Below are 18,501 nucleotides of genomic sequence, written 5' to 3' on the forward strand. Positions count from 1 at the left end.
ATGGCCGCCGACGTGGGATCGATGTTTCGATACCGGACGCGGTTTGATGTCCGCCGGCTCCAGGTTGGTGGCGGCGGCGGCGGCCGCGGGGCTGGCGGAGGAGCCGGCGGGAGGGGGGGATCCAGGCGGCCGCCCCCATCCCTCCCTCTCCCCCCCCGCCTCCCCGTTCCCTCCCTCTCTCCCTCCGCCCGCCTTTCCCCATCGATAGGTATCAGAAATTGATCCCCGCCGCCGCCGCTCTTTGTTCGGCGCCGCCCGGGAGCATGGAGCAGCGCTAGCGGCAATGGAGCCGCGCCGCCCCGGCCCCCGCCCCGCCGCCCCCGAGGTGACAGCGGGGCCGGGAGCGGGAGAGGGGGGCGGCCGCCGCTCCGCCCCGGCGGGAGGAGAAGGAGGGAGGGAGGGAAGTTACCGCGGGATGAAGTTGCGGGGAGCGCGGCCCCCCGCGCCGCTCCGCCAAGTTTCTTGCGCTCCCTGCCCGCGGAGCGGAGCCGCAGGTGCCCGCGGGCTGCAAAGTGTCCCCGGTGTCGTCGTTTCGTCCCCACCCGCCCCGTCCCGGGAGCGGGGACGGCTCTGTAATTGCGTCCCCTCGCTGGTGTTTGGAGCCGGGCGCTGGGAGGGCAGAGGCTCTTGATGGAGATGATGGATGCGCGGTAGCCCGGGGGATGGCGGAGCGGGGCTGCCCGGGGCCCCGCCGCGTTCCCATTGTTATTCAGGGCCGGGGGTTTGCGGTGCCGGTGCTGGGGCTCGCTCAGCCCTGAATGTCGGTGAAGGCGATCGGTATCGGTGGGCGGCTGGTCAGTCCTGAGAGCCGGCGGGGGTGAGGGCTGGTACCCAGCGGTCGGGACTTGTGATGGATGCGGCGGGAGAGAGATCCTTTGTGGCTCTGGGCAGGTCACGGATGCCGTATCCCGCCGTGGTGCCCTCGGTCTGTGAAATTAACGGTAAGTCCTTTTGTTAACGTGTGCGAGGGAAGGTTTGTCAGGGGATGCTGACAGTTTTGTGACCTTAAATAGGCGCCGATGTAGTGGGGAGGCGGATAATTAACACAATAGCTCTCCCAACATAATGGGATGAAACCCGACCTGGATCTACTACAAAAGCCGAAATGCTCATTTACATGGATATTAAATGGGTTTATCCCTGTAGGATATTACGGAGTTTAAAATACAGCATGCTTCATAGGGGAGTAAACAAATTGAAATGCGATTTATGGGGCTTCAGTACTGTATCAACAGTTCCAGCGTTTAATACATTTTGGCTTTTAAGGAGATTACGTGCTACATCTGTGATACGCGACCCTAAAAGTAATGCAGGTACCAGGGCTGGTCGGTTTGCCATGACTGCTCATTTATGGCATTGTGGTCGGAAAGGGATTACGGGTCTAAGCAGTTCGGATACAAAAGCGTTCCTCGCTACATCACACTAATGACTTTTCCTGGGTGCGCGCAGACCTTTATTTAAAGATAAATATTGGCAGCTACTTTCCCGTGGGTTTGTCGGGGGGGCCTTGCCGGGGGCAGAGTTGGGCTGCGAGATGGGCAGCCGCTCTCCTTCCCCACCGTTCTGCTTGGCCGAGCGGCCGTGCCCGGGTACGGAGCTGGAGAGGGAGCGCTGGGGATTGACTTCTGTCCAGGCAGCAGTTCTGCCGCCTTGCTGGGATCACGGTGGGAAAGGTGACCTTGTGCCAGCTTGGCCTAATGCCCTCTATTAAAAAAAAATAATTAAAAAGAAAAAAATAGAGGAAACAATCCATTTATTATTCTTCCAAGAGCTTTTTCCTTTTTATTTTTTTCTCTCTTTTTAATGCATGTGTCTGAGAAGCTCTGCTGGCCTGGGGCTGGCTGGGAATGGCAGAGTTTGAGCAACCCTGATGAATGGTGGGCATATGTAAAACATGTAGATAATGTGCTACTCGGCAGCACTTTGATCGAGACGGCGTTGAGCCTTTTTACAGCACATAGTCTCGGAAATGAGAAGAGATAAAATTCTATCAAAGATAATACCAGACATATTTCACTGGGTTATGAGATTGTTTTATTGTGTACATTACTAATGCAGTATTTTTTTACAGCTTTCTTGTGTATAATAGTCATAGCGGGATTCATACCTTTGTGGGTTTTTTGTGTTTTAATTTGCTCTTGGTTTATTATCTTCCGGTTAGCATTGTATGGATTACACGCTCCGCATGCTGGATGCTGTTTTAATCTGTGTTAAAACGGCAAAAAATAGCAAGAGTTGTGAGCTGCTGATTTGGGATAATAAATACAACCGCGAGTGAGAGGAGAGAGACCGATTATAGCCATCTTTTATAAATGTCTTCACATCTCATTATGCAGATGAGCTCTGGCTATATAGCTCCAGTGTTTGGTTCGTCAAATAAAATGCTCTTCGTTTGATTTCCTGTAATGCAAACGGTTTCCGTGTGCCGGAGCGGAGTTGGGCAGAAACTTCGGTGGCTCTGCCGGATGGCAGCGTGCCGGGAGCCTCGTAGCGCGGTGCGGTTGATGGAATGGTTTTTAGCTGTTCAAAGTTTAGGGGAGAGAAAAAAACCCCCACAACTGTGGATGTGATTAAAATATTATAACCTTATGATATTCTGAAGTGCATAAATTTTACATATCAGCTACAGAGGGAGTTTAGACATCCATTAAATGATATGACAGCTTGACTTATCTAAATGTGCTATCATTTAACAATGTGTCAAAATTCTTCTTTATATAGACGACAGCAGTAAATAAGCAATCAGTCCTCTTGGCTGAAGCTTAATTCCTGGAGCTTGGACTGATAAACTTAACTGCACTCTGGTGGAGCAGCCTGTGGGCAGGATAATCTTGGGGGCACTTTTGGGGCTGTGAATAGGGGGGAAATTCACCTCTGCAAATTCCCTGGGTTCTGTGTGTTTTGGGGGGCTCTTATGGAGCGGATGGTGGGACCTTCCAGTTTCCTCCAGCACCCAACACCATCCGTTCCTACCCCAGCATCGCAGAGGTGGAGGGTGGGATGGTACCCATGGTCACTGTGCTCAAGGGGAAGAGAGGGGAAGCCTGGGGGGGTGCTCTGGGTGCCCCATCTCAGGGGGATTTTTGTCTTTCCAAGCTGAAAACTTGGGGTTTATGCAAGTGCAGCCCATGCTGGGGGTGGCTGAGGAGTGCTGTGGGGTTGTGAAGGTGATTTGTGCTCCCCAGGCATGTGGGCTGCAGAATTGTCCTGTTTAAACCATTAACATGAATTTAGGGGCAGTGGCACTAATGAAGCCTCATTCTCTGCAGGTGTTTATCTCATTGTGGTGGTATGTGTTGTCTGATGGTTGTGTGCTCCTCTTGAGAGGTTTCCAGTGTCCAGGGCATTCATGATGATGCTCTTCACGTGGATTCTTCTCTGTCTCGTATTGCAGCTGTGCTCTGCAGCCCATCCATTGGCAGGGACACTAGTGACATTTCTTTCCTTCACCCAGGAGCGCTTTTTCCTTAGAGATCTAGGGCTGTGGCAGCTAGAAATGCTTGTCCCTTCCATGTGACACTAAGGAGGTTCAGCTGAACTGACTACCGAAGCGTAGCTGATGCTCCAGCATGGCCACTCAGTGACTGTGGGACTCGTGTGTCCCTGAGTGTCACCATCTTTGACCACTTTGTGGTGTCACCTTCCTCCACATCTGCACCGTAGCTCTCTCCTTGGGACAGGCTGGGGTGCAGCATCCATCCCACCGTTCCCCAAAAATCCTTCATTAGAGGCAAATACTTGATATTTCTGATATTTCCAATTTGTATGTGAAGGGGAGAACAAGATGGGCCATGTTGCTGGTCCCACTCATGGTTGGGCCTGTGTTGTCCATCAGCAGGAAGTTGAACCATGAAGTTTCTCAAGTGAAATGTGATTTTTCTTCTTTTTCCCTTTTATTTTCCCCCCTCCTGTGGCTGAATAATTGAGACGCTGCCAGACAAGAAGAGAGCGGCAGAAAATGAGAGTTTATCTTTAGCTCCACAGCTCTCACTTTAGAAACTGGTGACCCCAATTTCAGCCCGAAGAGCGACTTCTTCCCTAATTAATAAATCCATTAATTAATTGTGTGCGTGCTGCAGCCCATTAGAGATGTGCGTGCTGGCCTCCTGATCCAGTTTGGTGGATTGTCTCCGTGGCCTTGGTGGAGGAGGGGAAAAAGAACGGGATTGTGACTAAGAGGCAAATAGGGGACGAGGGTGGATATATAATTTGATTTTGTGGGAGCAGAGGGAAGGTGTCAGAGGGAGGTATCACCTCCTGGGGGGTTTGTCCAGCGTGGAGGTGGGTTTGGGGATGAGCCATTTCCTTGGGGTCCCCGGGCTGCGTCATCACCTCCCGCTGCCTCGCGGCCGTTGAGTTTGCCAGGGCTCAGCAGGGCTGCTGTGCTGCAGGTGGAGCTGAATATTAAAGCGTTTGCTGATCCGAATTATTATTTATGACCAGATTAGGCAAACAGTACACTCCCAGCCCGTGAGTCCTTCAGGAGGTACTTGCTTAACTAGATAACCTCGGCGGAGCGTGCAGAACTCGCTATTCATCTCCCTCCATATGTTGGCACAGGAGCTGCTCCCTTCAGTTAATTTTTCTTGCTGTCTGCAGAGACTTCGAATAAAAATGCAGGCATAATTGTTGTGTGTGCCGGTCCCATAGCTACTGTGTTCTCTGCTGAATGGAAAGTTAACTGTTGGCAAAAGAAGCACCGTGTTTAAATGCAGAAGGTTTTGCTTGCCTACAGATTTGGGGTATGGAGTGGCCCGTCTGCTCCCCTGTTTTCCCTTCCTATTTTTGCTGGTGGGGACAAGCAGTGTATTTGCATTCTTGGGGTGGCTGTGTGTCCTGTGGGATGCTGGTGATGCTGTTCCCTCCTCCCTTGGGTGCTGCTGTAATCATGGCGCTGAACATCCCCGGCTATGGGAATTCCCATGTCTTGAATTTCAGGGGTTTATCCCATGAGCTGCTGGTGTAACACAACAAATTGAAAATGCGGGATCATGGTTTGCGGGGAGGAGGGAGGGTGATGGTGAGCTGCAGCATCCTGCTCCTCAGGAGCCTGCCTTGAAATTCAATTAATTTAGGGTTCAAAAGCGATGGTGTGTGCTCCTCCCTTACCAGATCTTGAGATAGAAACCCCACCGCAGCTCGCTCGCTGTATTAATGGTGTTGCGGATTCCCTCTTGGTTTGGAAAAGGCACATTAGAAACATCCATCCCCCCCAAAAAAAAACCCTGGGTGAAGTTTCTCAGAACATTTTGTACCATCCTGCTCCTATTACCGAAAGATGTAATTCCCCAACTTGGGAGATAATAAGCAGGTATTGACTTCTGCTGGGGTCATTATCAAGATTTATTCAGTCAATATGCCTTCTTGGGTCAATAAATCTTGAGGTTGATAAAGGAGGAGTATATACTTGCAGACTTTATTAAAAAGTTTTCCCCTTTCGTAACACTTTCTTGGGCATGTTGTGTTAGGATCTATGACTGAGTTTCCTTTAATTATCCTTTTTTTTTTTTGTGCTACATGCTTTCCTGCAGCTTTTGGTGTCTTATTGAGGCAGCAAAACCTGGGAAGGAGGATTTGGCCCCATGCTGGGTCCAGTTCATTTGGGATCGGTGTCTAAGATCACCTGTTCCTGGCGTGGCTTTGACCATAGGGGTTTGGGGGCATGAGCAGGGGCTCTGGGTTCCTCATCCCAGCACCTCAGGCTCAGTGGGTAGAAAGGATGGGGATGAGCATGGGGCAGTGGGGTTTTTCTGCTGGAGGGTTGAAACTCAGGATTCCTCTTCCTGGCCCACCGTAAAATAACAGGATGATGTCCCCGTGTCCCCTTCCCCATCGCAGGCTGAGAAGCCTGGGATTCGGCATGAAATGAAACTGCTCTGGCACTGGGTCAGGCTCTGTCCCAGCACCCACTTGCTCCCTTGGGTGATGGCTTCGTGCCTCAGTTTCCCTGCTCATGGGGTGTAAGGGATGGAGTATTCTTGCAAATTGCCCCAAAAAGGGGCCTGGCAGCATCGTGGCGGTTGTGCCCATGCCATGGTGGTGTGGCTGGGCACTTGTCTGTCGTCCCTTGCAGAGAAAGGCCTTGGGAAGTGTTGTGTGCCCTGTTTCGGTTGCCCATTTTGAGGATCTTGGGGCATCTTTAAAGAGGTCCTGGATGTATCAGCACTATGAAGAAGCAGCTCTCGAAGCCAGCAAGCCGCCAGCCACAGGGGGTCATCAGTAAAATCTAACCAAAAGCCTTAGATAGCCTGGAAAGCTGAAGTGCTTGTTATTTACTGCAGTGCTTGTTAATGAGAAGCATCCCCCTCTTCCTGCATCGTCCCCAGCCGGCGCTGGCAGATCCCGGCTCAGATTTGGGGTGCTGGGGGGGCAGTAGCTGCTCACGCTGGGCTTGCAGGCGGGAACCCTGTTGGAAGGGCAGTGTGCGATGATGGGCTCCTTCAGCTTCATCTGTACATTTAATATGATTTATTTTGGCTGTGTCTGCCAAAGAGCTGCTTTGCAGCAGCCCCACCACTGGTGGATTTTCTTTTAAGTGGAGCTTCATGATTTCACACAGCTGAACACACCAACACCACCTTCCAAAATGGTTTCAGTGCCTTTTTTTTTTCCTATTACGGCCTTGCCGTGTAATTATTTTTTTGACTACTTTGGTGTAGCACTTAATGATTTCCCCAAAGCTGCAACAGGACCCCAGAGTATTGATATAGCTGCAGTTTAAGTGACTCGCTGCTAACGCATGGCCGTTTTAATATTAATTGCTTGGCTTGTGCGTGCTAGCTAGTTCTTCTGCAACGCGGATTTTCTAAAAAAGTAAATAACCAATTTGAACCCCGTGTAAATATTCCTGTGGTGGGAGCTGTGCTGTGCGTCAGCTGCTCCAAACACGCTGCCGTTGCCTTTGGTAACGCTCCTGCAGTTTTACACCGAAGTCAGGACCTCGGGCATCCTTTGTTTTCTTCCGTCGGGATAACATAATAAAGTATTACCTGGTGCTGGCAGCGCGTCTTGTAATGTGCGGTGTAAGCACAGCCGCTCATCGGCGCCGGAGACGGTGTGTTATTGCTCAGCCTGGCTGCGGAGGACATTTATTCTTTATTAATCACACCGATGGGGAGAGCTGCCGTCATCTGTGGCTCTTGCAGTGGTTTGCAAACGTTGCTTCATCCCCGGGGAGCTGGGTAGTTGTTACCCCTCACGTCACCCTGGTTTCTTGACTGAAGGGAGAGCAGGGGCACGGTTTGGGTGTTGCTAGAAGACCCCATGATGCCTGCGTGTGATGGAGCAGTACATGGTGATGAGGAGGATGGTGCTCTCCAGGAGGAAGGCTCTTGGTGATCCCTGTACTGCAGCTCCCTGTACCCCCAGGGCGGCAGCTCACCACCCTCCATAGAATGATGGAATAGTGTGGGTTCGAAGAGACCTTCCAAGCTCATCCAGTGCCACCCTTGGCACGAGCAGGGACATCTTCACCAGCTCAGGTTGCTCAGAGCCCCGTCCAGCCTGGCCTGGGATGTCTCCAGGGATGGTTCATCCACCACCTCTCTGAGCACCCTGGGCCAGGCTCTCAGCACCCTCAGGGGCAACAATTTCTTCCTTGTGTCCAGCCTGATGGGGCAGAGCTTAGTGCTGGGTCCCATGAGGTTCCCCTCAGCGGTGCCCAAGTGGAGGCTTCTCCACCTGCTCATGGCACATATGTTGTGCTGGAGCGGGATGCTCTGGCTGTGCCGCTCCAGGCCCCTTCCTCCGGCACCCGTGATGAGCTGATCCCACCCCCCTCTTGACTCCCCAGGCCCCATTGCAGTGGTGGCAAGGGCTTGCCCAGTGCCGTGGCCACCCAAGGCCAGTGGGTCCCAGCCCATGGCACGGCTCTGGTCATGACCCTGCATCCAGGATGCTGGTGGCCATCCAGTGTCAGCTGCTCTTCCCGCTCCCTTCTCCGCTTGGCACACACTGCAGAGGTAGCGGCGTCTCCTGCCACTGCACTTTTCTTTCAAATAAAAGCAGCTAATTAACATTATTCTTTAATTATTGCCTTTATCAACAAGGGGTCTGGTTTATACCAGCAGGATAGTCGCTTTGCCTTCCACTACCCAAGTGAATGCTTCAATTCCTGTTGCTTTTGAAATGAATTTGATGTCATCTGCCCATTGTCACTTAATGGGGACACTTGGGTAATGATTGCGCGCTCCAGCCCTGTTAGCAGCACTGCGAGCGTGTAATTTAGCCCCTTAGGCAACAGTACTTTTGAAATCTCTGGATAGTTTTGAACTCTCAGTTCTTAATTAAATATGCAATTTTTCACGGTAACCAGGTTAATTCTTTTGTGTTGTGTTGTAATACTGTTAGGAATTTTCATAGTTCTTATTAAACATTATTCAGGCATTGTGAATTCCATAATTAAAAAAAATGAAAAGAACAAAGCTTGATTCACTTCTTTCTTTTCCCTGGTTAATTTATCAAATGAATTTTGCAAATTTTTCTTTTTCTCCCCAGACGGCGTGCCAAGTGTTTTAAAGGGGAAGGATTTAATTGCTCTGTAGGGATTGGTTGGTTATGAAGGATTTGGCTGTTTGATTAGTAAACCCTATTGGGAATGGTTTAATGCTCCATGATCTTAAAAATTGTCTGATTGTTAGGCTCTCCAAGGATGTTTTCTCTTTTCCGTATGTACGGCAACAGCTTTGCACAAGTGTGATTATTAGATAGTGAGGAGGGAGCGGAGGGGTAGATGGTCGGTGCTGGGTGAGCCTGTCTGCCCTGGCAGCGCCGAGGGAGCCACCGTGGCCCCCAGAGAGGTGACGATGATGATTTGAGGACAAACCAAGGGTTGTTTATTTACATCCCTCTAGATCACAGGAATGAATCACTGGCTGTGTCAGGATGGCTCAGCTTCTCTTCCAAGAGTCATTCCCTGATATCTACCTTGTAATGTAATGAAATTATACGGAATATCTGATTTATCAGGAGGCAAAACCCTGCTGTGTTCTCCGTGTCTGAATCACTCTGATATCCCACCAGGCAGCATCCCTGGAAGGATGCTGAAGTGCATGGGGAGGTCTCACCGGGAGCCTGCCAGGGGTTTAATCCGGAGTGGAGCCGGGATCAATTGTGGCCAGTCTGAGGGGGCTCCCCAGGGTTTATTTGAGCTTTATGGAGAGCTCAGAGAGTCATCGAACTTACAAATATATTCTGATTTAAGAGAAGAGCCATTATTATTTTTGAGCTTGGTTTACATGGCACCTATTTTTCCCCACTCCGGTTCAAGCCTCTTACAGTGAGTGGATCAAACAGCGGCCGATGCTGCATGTGGCAGTTTCCCAATTTCCCTGTTCCTCTGTGGCTGGTGCAGCGATGCTGGGCGATGGTTAATGCAGGGGTGCCAACTCTTTGCTCTATGAATTTTGCTCAATGACGATGACCTGGGGCTTGAGCAGAGGCCGGCCATGCTGCCTGGGGTCTGCTGGCTGCTCCCTACGGTGCCGTGATGAATCCAGAAAGTCATTTAAAAAACAAGAACAAAAAAAAAAGGACTAGACATTTGCAAGGCGAGGCCGAGCAGACGCCGGTAATGTATTCCCAGGCATGACACGGAGTGGCAGCGTGTCATGAACCGCGTCCCCGGGGACCCCTGGGTCTGTGATATTGGCTTTAACCCCCACCGGCTCCGCTCGGGGCGTAAATTCATCAGGCTTACGGGTATTGCTCTTGGACTACTGAATAATTTACAGTTGCAGAGCCCAGCCAGGTTCAGGTCATTGGGGTTCATGGGTTAATAACAGGTTTGGTTTTTGTTGTCAGCAGCTGCCTTGATAACATATGAAAGAATCCTATTCTGTTGATTAGATTTTGAAATGGATCAATTTTTAATCAGCAGAACATCTGACTCACTCAATAAGAGGAGCGTGGTGGAGACAGGACGAGGGGCTCGTTATTTACAGGATTGTTTGTTTTTTACTAATACGCAAATCCTGGCCAGGGCTGGAGCTTGCCCCCCGCCTTCCACACCCTGGCTCCCCCAAAATAAACCATGGGGATTATCTGCAACCTCGTGCCAGGTATTTGATTCATCTGCAGATTCGGTAGGACATCCCTGTTGCTGGTGAAGAGATCTGACGCTGAAGCTTTGATTTATCTATCTGTTGTTATTGATGGAAAAACATTTACTTACCAGTCACCAAATCATATAGAGAAAAGCACATTGGGGGTGCTCAGCTCAACCCTGCGGGGGGTTCCTGTCCCCAAGGGCCACCAAGAATCACCTTCAGCTTGTGGGTGCTGGGAGAGCAGGGGACAAACCCCAGGGGTGCTGAGCGGTCTTGGACAAATTCCTGAGTGCGAGCGAAGTTTCTGAGAGAGTAACTTTGATTTCATCATGAATACTGAAAGAGCTACATTCCTATTAAAAGTTAAATACTGGATGGGGACCTGGACAGATGCGCTTTTTAAGTTATGATTACTTGGGACACAAAAAGCGTCCCAAACTTGACATACTGTGTTGCATCTTGATAAGAACGTTGCTTTTTGTAAAGACGTGCATGACATAGATTTTCATTCCTAAATGAAAATTTAGGTTTGAAGTGCTCGATAACTGCTGTAACAGGGCTCCCTGAAAATGAAACCTTTTTTTTTTTTTAAATAATAGAAACGGTAAAAGTCTTGTAATTGTAACTTTGGGGAAAGTGTCGCTCGAGTACAGATGACTCTGTGGTTGCTGGCTGGGCGCTGGTGACTGGGGACGGTCTGTTGCCGGCAGATATTGATATAGATAAGAACTTGTCCTGATGGTAATTTGCATGTTTTTTCCCTGGATGCTTTGGCATTTTACTTTTAAAACTTGTGCCTTCTGGCAATCTCCTTAACCTAAATAAATATTTTCCCTCTTGCCTTGGATCAATTAAGATCAGGGCTGTGTAGGGGCTTGCTCCCGGCAGATTTTTTCCTTGAAAGACTTGCCTCTTATTTAAAATTTGGTGTATTTATGAATATATATGTATCTATAGATATAGATATATAGAGAGAGTTTTTTTTTGTTGATTTCACAGTATCACAGTATGTTTGGGACTGGAAGGGACCTCAAAAGATCATCTAGTCCAATCCCCCTGCTGGAGCAGGAACGCCTGGGTGAGGTCGCACAGGAACACGTCCAGGTGGGTTTTGAATGTGTCCAGAGAAGGAGACTCCACAACCTCCCTGGGCAGCCTGTTCCAGTGCTCTGATTTGATGAGGTGGTGAGTTAAGTACCAGGAAAAGTGTCCCAAAGCCTCTGGCTGGCGATGGGATGAGCTCCCTGGCCCCACTGGGTGCCGTAGCCCTTTCAGTACCATAAGCCCAAGAGCTCATTTCTATAACCTAGAAATAACTCTGCAGGTAATAGCGGTTTGCTAATAGCCACAGCACCAGCTTCTGGGCTCTCGTGCCTGTCGACGGGCACGGGTGATGTATCAGTTTCTGCTAAAAACATTAGCAACATCAGAAGGTTAAATATGCATATTATATCATCCCTGGCGGTTTTATTTTCAGGAGAGCAATGGGTGTCACAAGTTCACGACTTCAGAATTAAGTTTATTTTAGTGATGGAAAATGTGCTCCTCTGTTGAGCATCTGCTGGTTATTTTCTGAGATGAGTTGAAAGAAAAACATTTTTGTAAAGAGCTGAGGGGCAGCTGACCTGGTTTTCTTTATTATTTTCTTTTAAATAACCAGTGCTTAGGAAGCATTGATGGAGATGATGGGTCTTTAGCCTCTGTCAGGCAATGGGGAGCTGCCCAGTTCTTGTGCTTGAGCAAGGTAGCAGCTCCTCTGGTAACTTATTAACCCTCCAAATTGCCCTTTTGTCTAACAACTGAGTGCCTGAATCGCTGGTGGGTCCCTGGGTTTTAGCGTCATTGCTCCAGACAGGGTTCACCCCAAACCGTGCTGGGGACGGTTCTGCCATCCCCGCCAAGCAAACCGCACGGTGGGCTTGGAAACGGGGCTTTGCCGCTTCATTTGTGATTGAAGAGCATGCGAGGGGGTTGTTCCATTGCAGCTCAGGGTTCATTTGGGGTCTATGAGTTTGGACCTGTGCCAGTGCCAAGGCTGGCAGGTACAACCCTGTGTGTTGCTGGAAAGCTGCGCTGATTTGATCTGGAGTTACCAAAACCAGAACACAGCCCTGCCCTTTTTCCTCCTTGATTTTTTTTTTAAGTGAGTTATGAAGCTCCAACAATTTTGGGCACCACAGGGTATTTTGGTTCATTAGGTCTTGCTATGAGGGACATGCAGACTGTGCTTTGGCAGCAGTTCTCCTTACCCATCCCTTGCTCTCTTATTTAAGAACCCTGCCTTCCTACCAGGGTGCACAACCAGAGCCTGGAAGCATTTCTGTATTTTGGTCTGTTTTTAAGCTCATAATTAAACAAGTGCAGAGCCCAGCATCTCTTTATTTAAAGAGCAGATGGAGCATCCTGAATATTAGCACGGTCCTGACTCTGGCAGAGTATGGATGTACCCCCCAAGGACTGAATTATTGGGCAGGCAGCGGGCAGCTGCCCTGTGGGATGCTGCTCAAAATGGCCAGGGCTTCGTTAGGAAGGGTTGGCCGAGATGCTTTTCCTGCCATCCCTTCCCATCCCGTGGCAGAATCCTGGCGAGCTGCTTTGAAAAGCACTTTTGGATCCCAGTGGGTTGTAACTCCCTCCCGCTGTCTGAGCCGGCGGAATCCAGCACTGCGGGCTCGGCCGGGCAGCTCTCCCTCCATCCCACCTCGCGAGAGATCCGGGGGACGTGGCTTTTACTGTTATAACTAGTGTGGGGTGGTTTGCTTTTTTTGGTGACAAATGCTTTATAATGGATAATCCCAGGCCGCTACTTTAAAAAGCTATAAAAGAAAATAGTGCGAGCGCGGGCTGCTGAGCTTGCGTGGAGCTGGCTGCTCCCTCCTCACCATCACTGATGCATTTGGGGCCGCAGTGGTGCATTTGAGGCCGCAACAATGCATGTGGGGCTGCAAATGCCATCACAGGAGGTCCAGATCAATCACCAGCAAAATCCCCATCTTTCCCTGTTTTGTCTCTAACCGGTATCGCCGTCTAGCAACTGTATTGTTTACCTCCCGCACTGATTTCTCATTGAAATGCCTTTCTTAAGCAGCTGCAATTGATAATTTAGCTCTGGATAAAGCAACCTTACAGCTTTTTTATTTCTCAGAGGCCAAACATTGATGTTGTGTGAAATGGGAGCTTTGAGGAGGCTTTGTATGGAACTTAGCTTCCTGAAAAATTTATTTACTGCGACTGTGATCTGCAGGAGTGAATTGATGTTTATCTATAGTAGTTCTTGCCAGAAAAAAAAAAATGCATAACTGCACTTTCTTCGGAAGCCTTGAAAGGCCTTTTAAATAAGTGTCTAATAGTAGGCTCTCAATAGCAAACAGCCAGCTTGATAGACAGTGTACAGTATATTATTAACTATAAGCAAGCTTAATCTTTTTCTCATGTTTTAGAGAATGCTTTATAACCTTGTGGCCGAAGAATTCATGATCGCCAGGTATTTGAAGCTAAGCAAAATTATACCGGCTGTTACTGCTGGGAGATCGATACTGCCGGGAAGCTCGCGGGGCCGTGAGCTCCTGCTCGCAGCCCGTGTCCTGGTGTTGGCGGCTCCAGGGCCATCCTGGCCATGGGGATGGGATTTAGGCGGCGTGTGATCCCTGGAGAAGGATGCTCAGGGGGTTATTTATGTATTCTCTTTTGCAATTGCCACGTGGGAAAAAGGATCCTGGCATTGCACTTGAGTGATTTTGAACACAAGCCCTATGGGGAGAGGCTGAGGGAGCTGGGCTTGTTTAGTCTGGAGGAGAGGAGGCTTAGAGGTGAGCTTAACACTCCCTATAACTACCTGAAGGGCAGTTCTAGCCAGATGGGGATTGGTCTCTTCTCCCAGGCAGTCAGCAATAGGACAAGGGGGCATGGGCTTCAACTCTGCCAGGGGAAATTTAGGCTGGATATTAGAAAGAAATTCTTTCCAGAGAGAGTGGTCAGGCATTGGAATGGCTGCCCAGGAAGGTGCTGGACTCACCGGCCCTGGAGGTTTTTAAACTGAGATTGGACATGGCACTTAGTGCCATGATCTAGTCAATGGACTGGAGTTGGACCAAGAGTTGGACTTGTTGATCTCTGAGGTCTTTTCCAACCCAGTTGATTCTGTGATTCTGTGATGTGCAGGTCCCAGCCTGGTGATGCAGCCACAGTGATGCAGGATTTGGCCTTGGTGGGGTGGAGCTCACCTGCCATCTCTCCTCTGGACGTGGCAAAAAACCAAAGCAAAACAAAAAAGCAGAAGTTTTCTGTCTGGCAGTGTTTGCACTGAAGTTCTCAGTGAACCTCTGACCACCGCCTTTGCTCGTGGTCGGGGGCGATCTCAGCCACGCTCTTTAGTGCCCTCATTTGCAGTTGGGTTTCTCTGCTTTTCCTGCCTATGCTGTGCTGGATCCTGGGAGCTCTGGCCAGGAGTCAGGGAATCGATAGATGGTTAAGGTGATAAGTGGCTTTGCTAAAAACCAATTTTGCAAGACGAGTTTGTGAAGGGGTTAGCGGAGAGGAGCTGCATCCCTGCCCCAAATGGCTCACTCCATCTGGGAGCTCGTCTCTGACCTGAATTAACCTGGGGAGCATCCTTGATGTGGTCATGGCCGCTTTTCTTTTGCATCTGTAAATCTATGTGGGTCCTGTGGGAGGGCGAGGTGAAGCTGAGGAATAAGTTTCCTTCCTCCAGAGAGAGTGTTTGGGGAAAATCAGAGAGGTGAACGTGCCTGAGAGCAATATAAACTTAAACAAGCCAAATTTGTTCAGCTGATAACTTCTAGCCGGTCTTGGAGCCGGTGGCTCTGCTGGCGTGATGGTGACAGTATTTACGTAGGGATGAAGCGTTCCCGCACAGCTCCTCCAGCGTGGCTGGTTCTGAGCAGGCTTTTCTCTGATCCCCACCACGTCTTGCTGCTGCTTCAGCTCTGTTTTCCCTTGAACAAACATATTTGTTGGGCTGACTTTCGAGTAGATCCCACAGCCCATTAGTGGTGTGGTCACTGGCATCAAGCACAAGTGTCCCCGGTCTTGTGTCACCATGTAGCACCCGACCATGCATCTCAGAGATGTTCATCAAGGCAACTTTGACCACCACCAGCTACTACATGTTCTTTGTAGAGGAGGTGAAGCTGATGGCACCTAAGATCTTACTTTCTAACTAAATTTTGCAACCAATTTCTGTCTGTTTCAAATGCAAAAGCGCTCTGTGCATGCGATGAGTCCCTTCAGACACCATCCAACTTGCTGCTGTCTCCTTTGCTGTATCCAAGGGGTCCTGGCTCCCTCCTGGGGCTTTGCTGACCTGGTCCTGGTTTCTCAGGTGGCCTCTTGTCTTTGTGGCAGACCCTGAGCCCTCCCTGCTCCCCAGGGCTGCCTCCTTGGGCTGGTTTTGGTGGTTTCCCGCAGAAGAAGTCGGCTTGGGCTGCAGTTCATCGGGCTGGTGATTTATTGGAAGGCGTTCTAACATCCTTGTGGTCCACCCCATCCCTCGTGTATCCTCATCTCTGCTGTGCCTGGGCTACACGTTGACAAAGGTGTGGGCTTTTCCACCTAGTTGTTTTCTTTTCCACGGGAAGAATAATGGGTTGTTTTTAGGCTTTCTGGCATTTCTCGGGCTTGATTCATCTTTTCTCACCTGCAAGGCCAGGATCATCCCCCAAACTTGCGCCTCAAAGCTGAGGCACTGGGGCCGGCAGCAGCATCCAACTCCCCTCGGGCAGCAGTTCTTTATTTTCCCCGTTTTCCCATTTATCAAGCGGGATTTCACCTTGGACAGTGACTCCAGAAGGAGCATCGTAGGATGCTCATGCATTGCTGTTGGGCTTTGCTTTCATGCCGTTTTTTATTACTGTGTTCCTCCATGAACGCATCCACAGTTTGAATGCTGTGGCCGAAACCACCTTATTTCATGGTTTTATTTAATCGTAGTGGGGAGGCTGTTTCTGGATGCTGATTGATGGAAACATCTTATCTCCTAGTCAAAGTGTCTCTGCTTTGTGTGGTAATGAAATAGTTTGACACTTTGACATGTGTGTCAAACACTTTTCTGAGGAAGCAAACAGCAGAGACTTTGATCTAGATGCAAACTGGTTTCATTACAACAAACACACCCCCCTTTCATCTGGAAAAGATAAGGGGTTTCAATTGGTGCTAACTAGCACTTGCTCTTAATGATTTTAAAAATAAAAATAAGAAAAAATGTAATAATCGAGGAGTTTAGCTATTATGTTATAAACTAGCCCAAGTGCTGTGGAATGCAGTAAGGTAGGTGTAATGCCAACAGTATGAACAATAAACAGGGAGAGAATCCTCCTAAAATAAAACAACAGAAATCTTCTCTTCTGGGAGATGTTCAGATTTGTTTTCCCCAGCATTTCAAGTGAGAACATCTTCAGAAATGCCTTTTCTGGAGAAAATGTGTCTTGTTTTTTGTAAAAGCGCCTTTTTCCTTGAAAAAGAACCCCTTCTACTATTAGCTTTCTTTCTGATCTCTTCCCCTTATTTTCTCCCAGCCAGGCCTGGAGATATTTTAAGTCCTGGTGGGAGGGCTGGAGTGGGAATGAATCCCAAACACCCTCAAGCTGACAAAATTCTGATCAGTTGTGATCTTTTATTTTTCAATAGACAATTTTGAGTAGAAATGGGTAAAATTCCTCCTTGGTGTAACCGTGTTGACCTGAGTATGTCCAACTAAGCGCAGCAGCACCTTTTCTATTTCAAGTGTTGGGCTTATGCACAAATGTCCTTTGAGCAGCTGAAGAGAATTTACATGACGTATGGAAATTGTTGGGTTGCAGCGTATCTGGAGGTTTACATGAAGGTTTTCTCTTCCCTATCCACTGTACAACGTCATCACGGATGCTGCGGTTTGTCTTCTCAATCTGGGAGTTTTGCTTTTAACCGTTTTATTAAAGAATATTTTCCCTTTTGAGTATCTTGGGCTGGTTGATCATTGTAGGTTCCTTCTAACTGAACCGTCCCATGTTCCCATCCATGGGGCAGGGAGGCACAGGAGGTGGTCATGCATGAGCAGACACTTAATTTAGTGCCTCCTTAATTAGCGCAGCAGTTCCTGCTCCTTGCCCTTGTCCTGCCCTCTCTACACCAGGGGCTGCAGCTGGAGGAATCCTCCCTGGGAGATGCCATATTCAGAAATGACATGGGATTTGGGGCTTAATTTTAGCCAGAACATGTGGCTTGTTTTTAAATGCTTTTCAAGTCAAGTCGCGGTGGCTTTGTTGGAGTTGAGGAAAGGAAAAAACAATCCCCCAAAAAACTAGAGAGGCAACATGGTGTAGATGGTATCTCTACGCAGACGGAGTTAAGGAATTTAATACAAGAAAGCTTTTGCAAGTTGCTCGGTCTGCGTCGGAGCGTGGAGAGCCTGCATTTGAGATTAAAACTCACATTTCATTTTTATACACTGTGCCTAATCCAATAATGATTCCATGTTACAAACGGCAATGATATCTTTCAGCATAGTTAATCAGAAGAGACTTAATGCTGTCACTATTTATTAACCTTTGTTGAAAAGCAAGAAGTTTTCTTACTAATCTGTGATTGTTGCTCTTGTCAGGCTCTATCAAGTGCAAACCAGATTTGGCATTTGTTACGGCAGTAGGATGCTGCTGCCTTCCCTGCCGTCTGCTGCATCCCACCCCGTGCAGGAATGGGGTCCCACACGGTTCGGGGGGGTGGTTTGGACGCTAAGGGGAGTCAGAGTGGCTGATCCCCTGTCTCTTGTGCCCGTACAGATGGGTTACAACCTCATCTACTCCTCCAGACAACAGTGCTGGGGTAAAGAGGCAGCTTTGCCCTTCTTGGGGTTATTTTTTGGCTTCCTGACCTATGTTCCTGCATCAAGTTCCCTCTCACCCAGAGGCTGTTTGAGGCAGTAGCTCCAAGTGTGGGGAGATGCTCCCCTGACTGGGGGACCAGTGTTGGTCTCTGATGGTTTGTGAGAGGTGAAGTGTCTTCCAGCAGCTTCTCCAAAAGCTCAGGGGATGCCCCCACCCTGCTGCCGGTGTCCATGCCGGGGGGAGAGGGTGTCAATGGACTTACTGGGGTGTTAAGGGGGCTTTGTGAGGATGCGGTGGCAGGAACTCAGCTGAGGCAGATGAAGGTGGCTTGTCCCTTGCTTCCAGAAAGATGTCCCTTGCATCCGAGCATCGCCCCAGGCCCTGGCAGAGACAGGTGGAGGCTGCAGGCAGCGCTGCCCGTGAAATCGTGGCCCTGCATTGGCATCCCAGGGACAGTGGCTCACCTGGCTTTGCAACACCGACAGCCAAAATGTGAGTTTTGGGGAGGGGAGTGGTGGAGGATGCATGGTTTTTCTTGAAGCTCCGTGGTGATAAAAGGTCAGTGCGTGAAGGAATTTCAGCCTTCGATATCCTCCCGTTTATCTCCTGTTGCAAGGAGGCCAGTACTGGAATTG

At 49.3% G+C, this 18,501-nt stretch overlaps 1 protein-coding gene across 1 annotated transcript in view; it reads left to right on the plus strand.

Moving 5' to 3' along the window:
- CUX2 (cut like homeobox 2) overlaps positions 1-18,501 on the plus strand; it is a gene marked incomplete at both ends in the record, with an annotated part of 62,930 nt that continues 44,429 nt past the window's right edge. Inside the window, one exon of the mRNA XM_080355569.1 lies at positions 1-63. Within this exon, the coding sequence (XP_080211695.1) occupies positions 1-63 (63 nt within the window). The remainder of the gene's footprint in view (positions 64-18,501) is intronic.

The sequence above is a fragment of the Nesoenas mayeri genome (genome assembly GCF_963082525.1).
Source record: "Nesoenas mayeri genome assembly, chromosome: 17".
Taxonomy (NCBI): Eukaryota; Metazoa; Chordata; class Aves; order Columbiformes; family Columbidae; genus Nesoenas; species Nesoenas mayeri.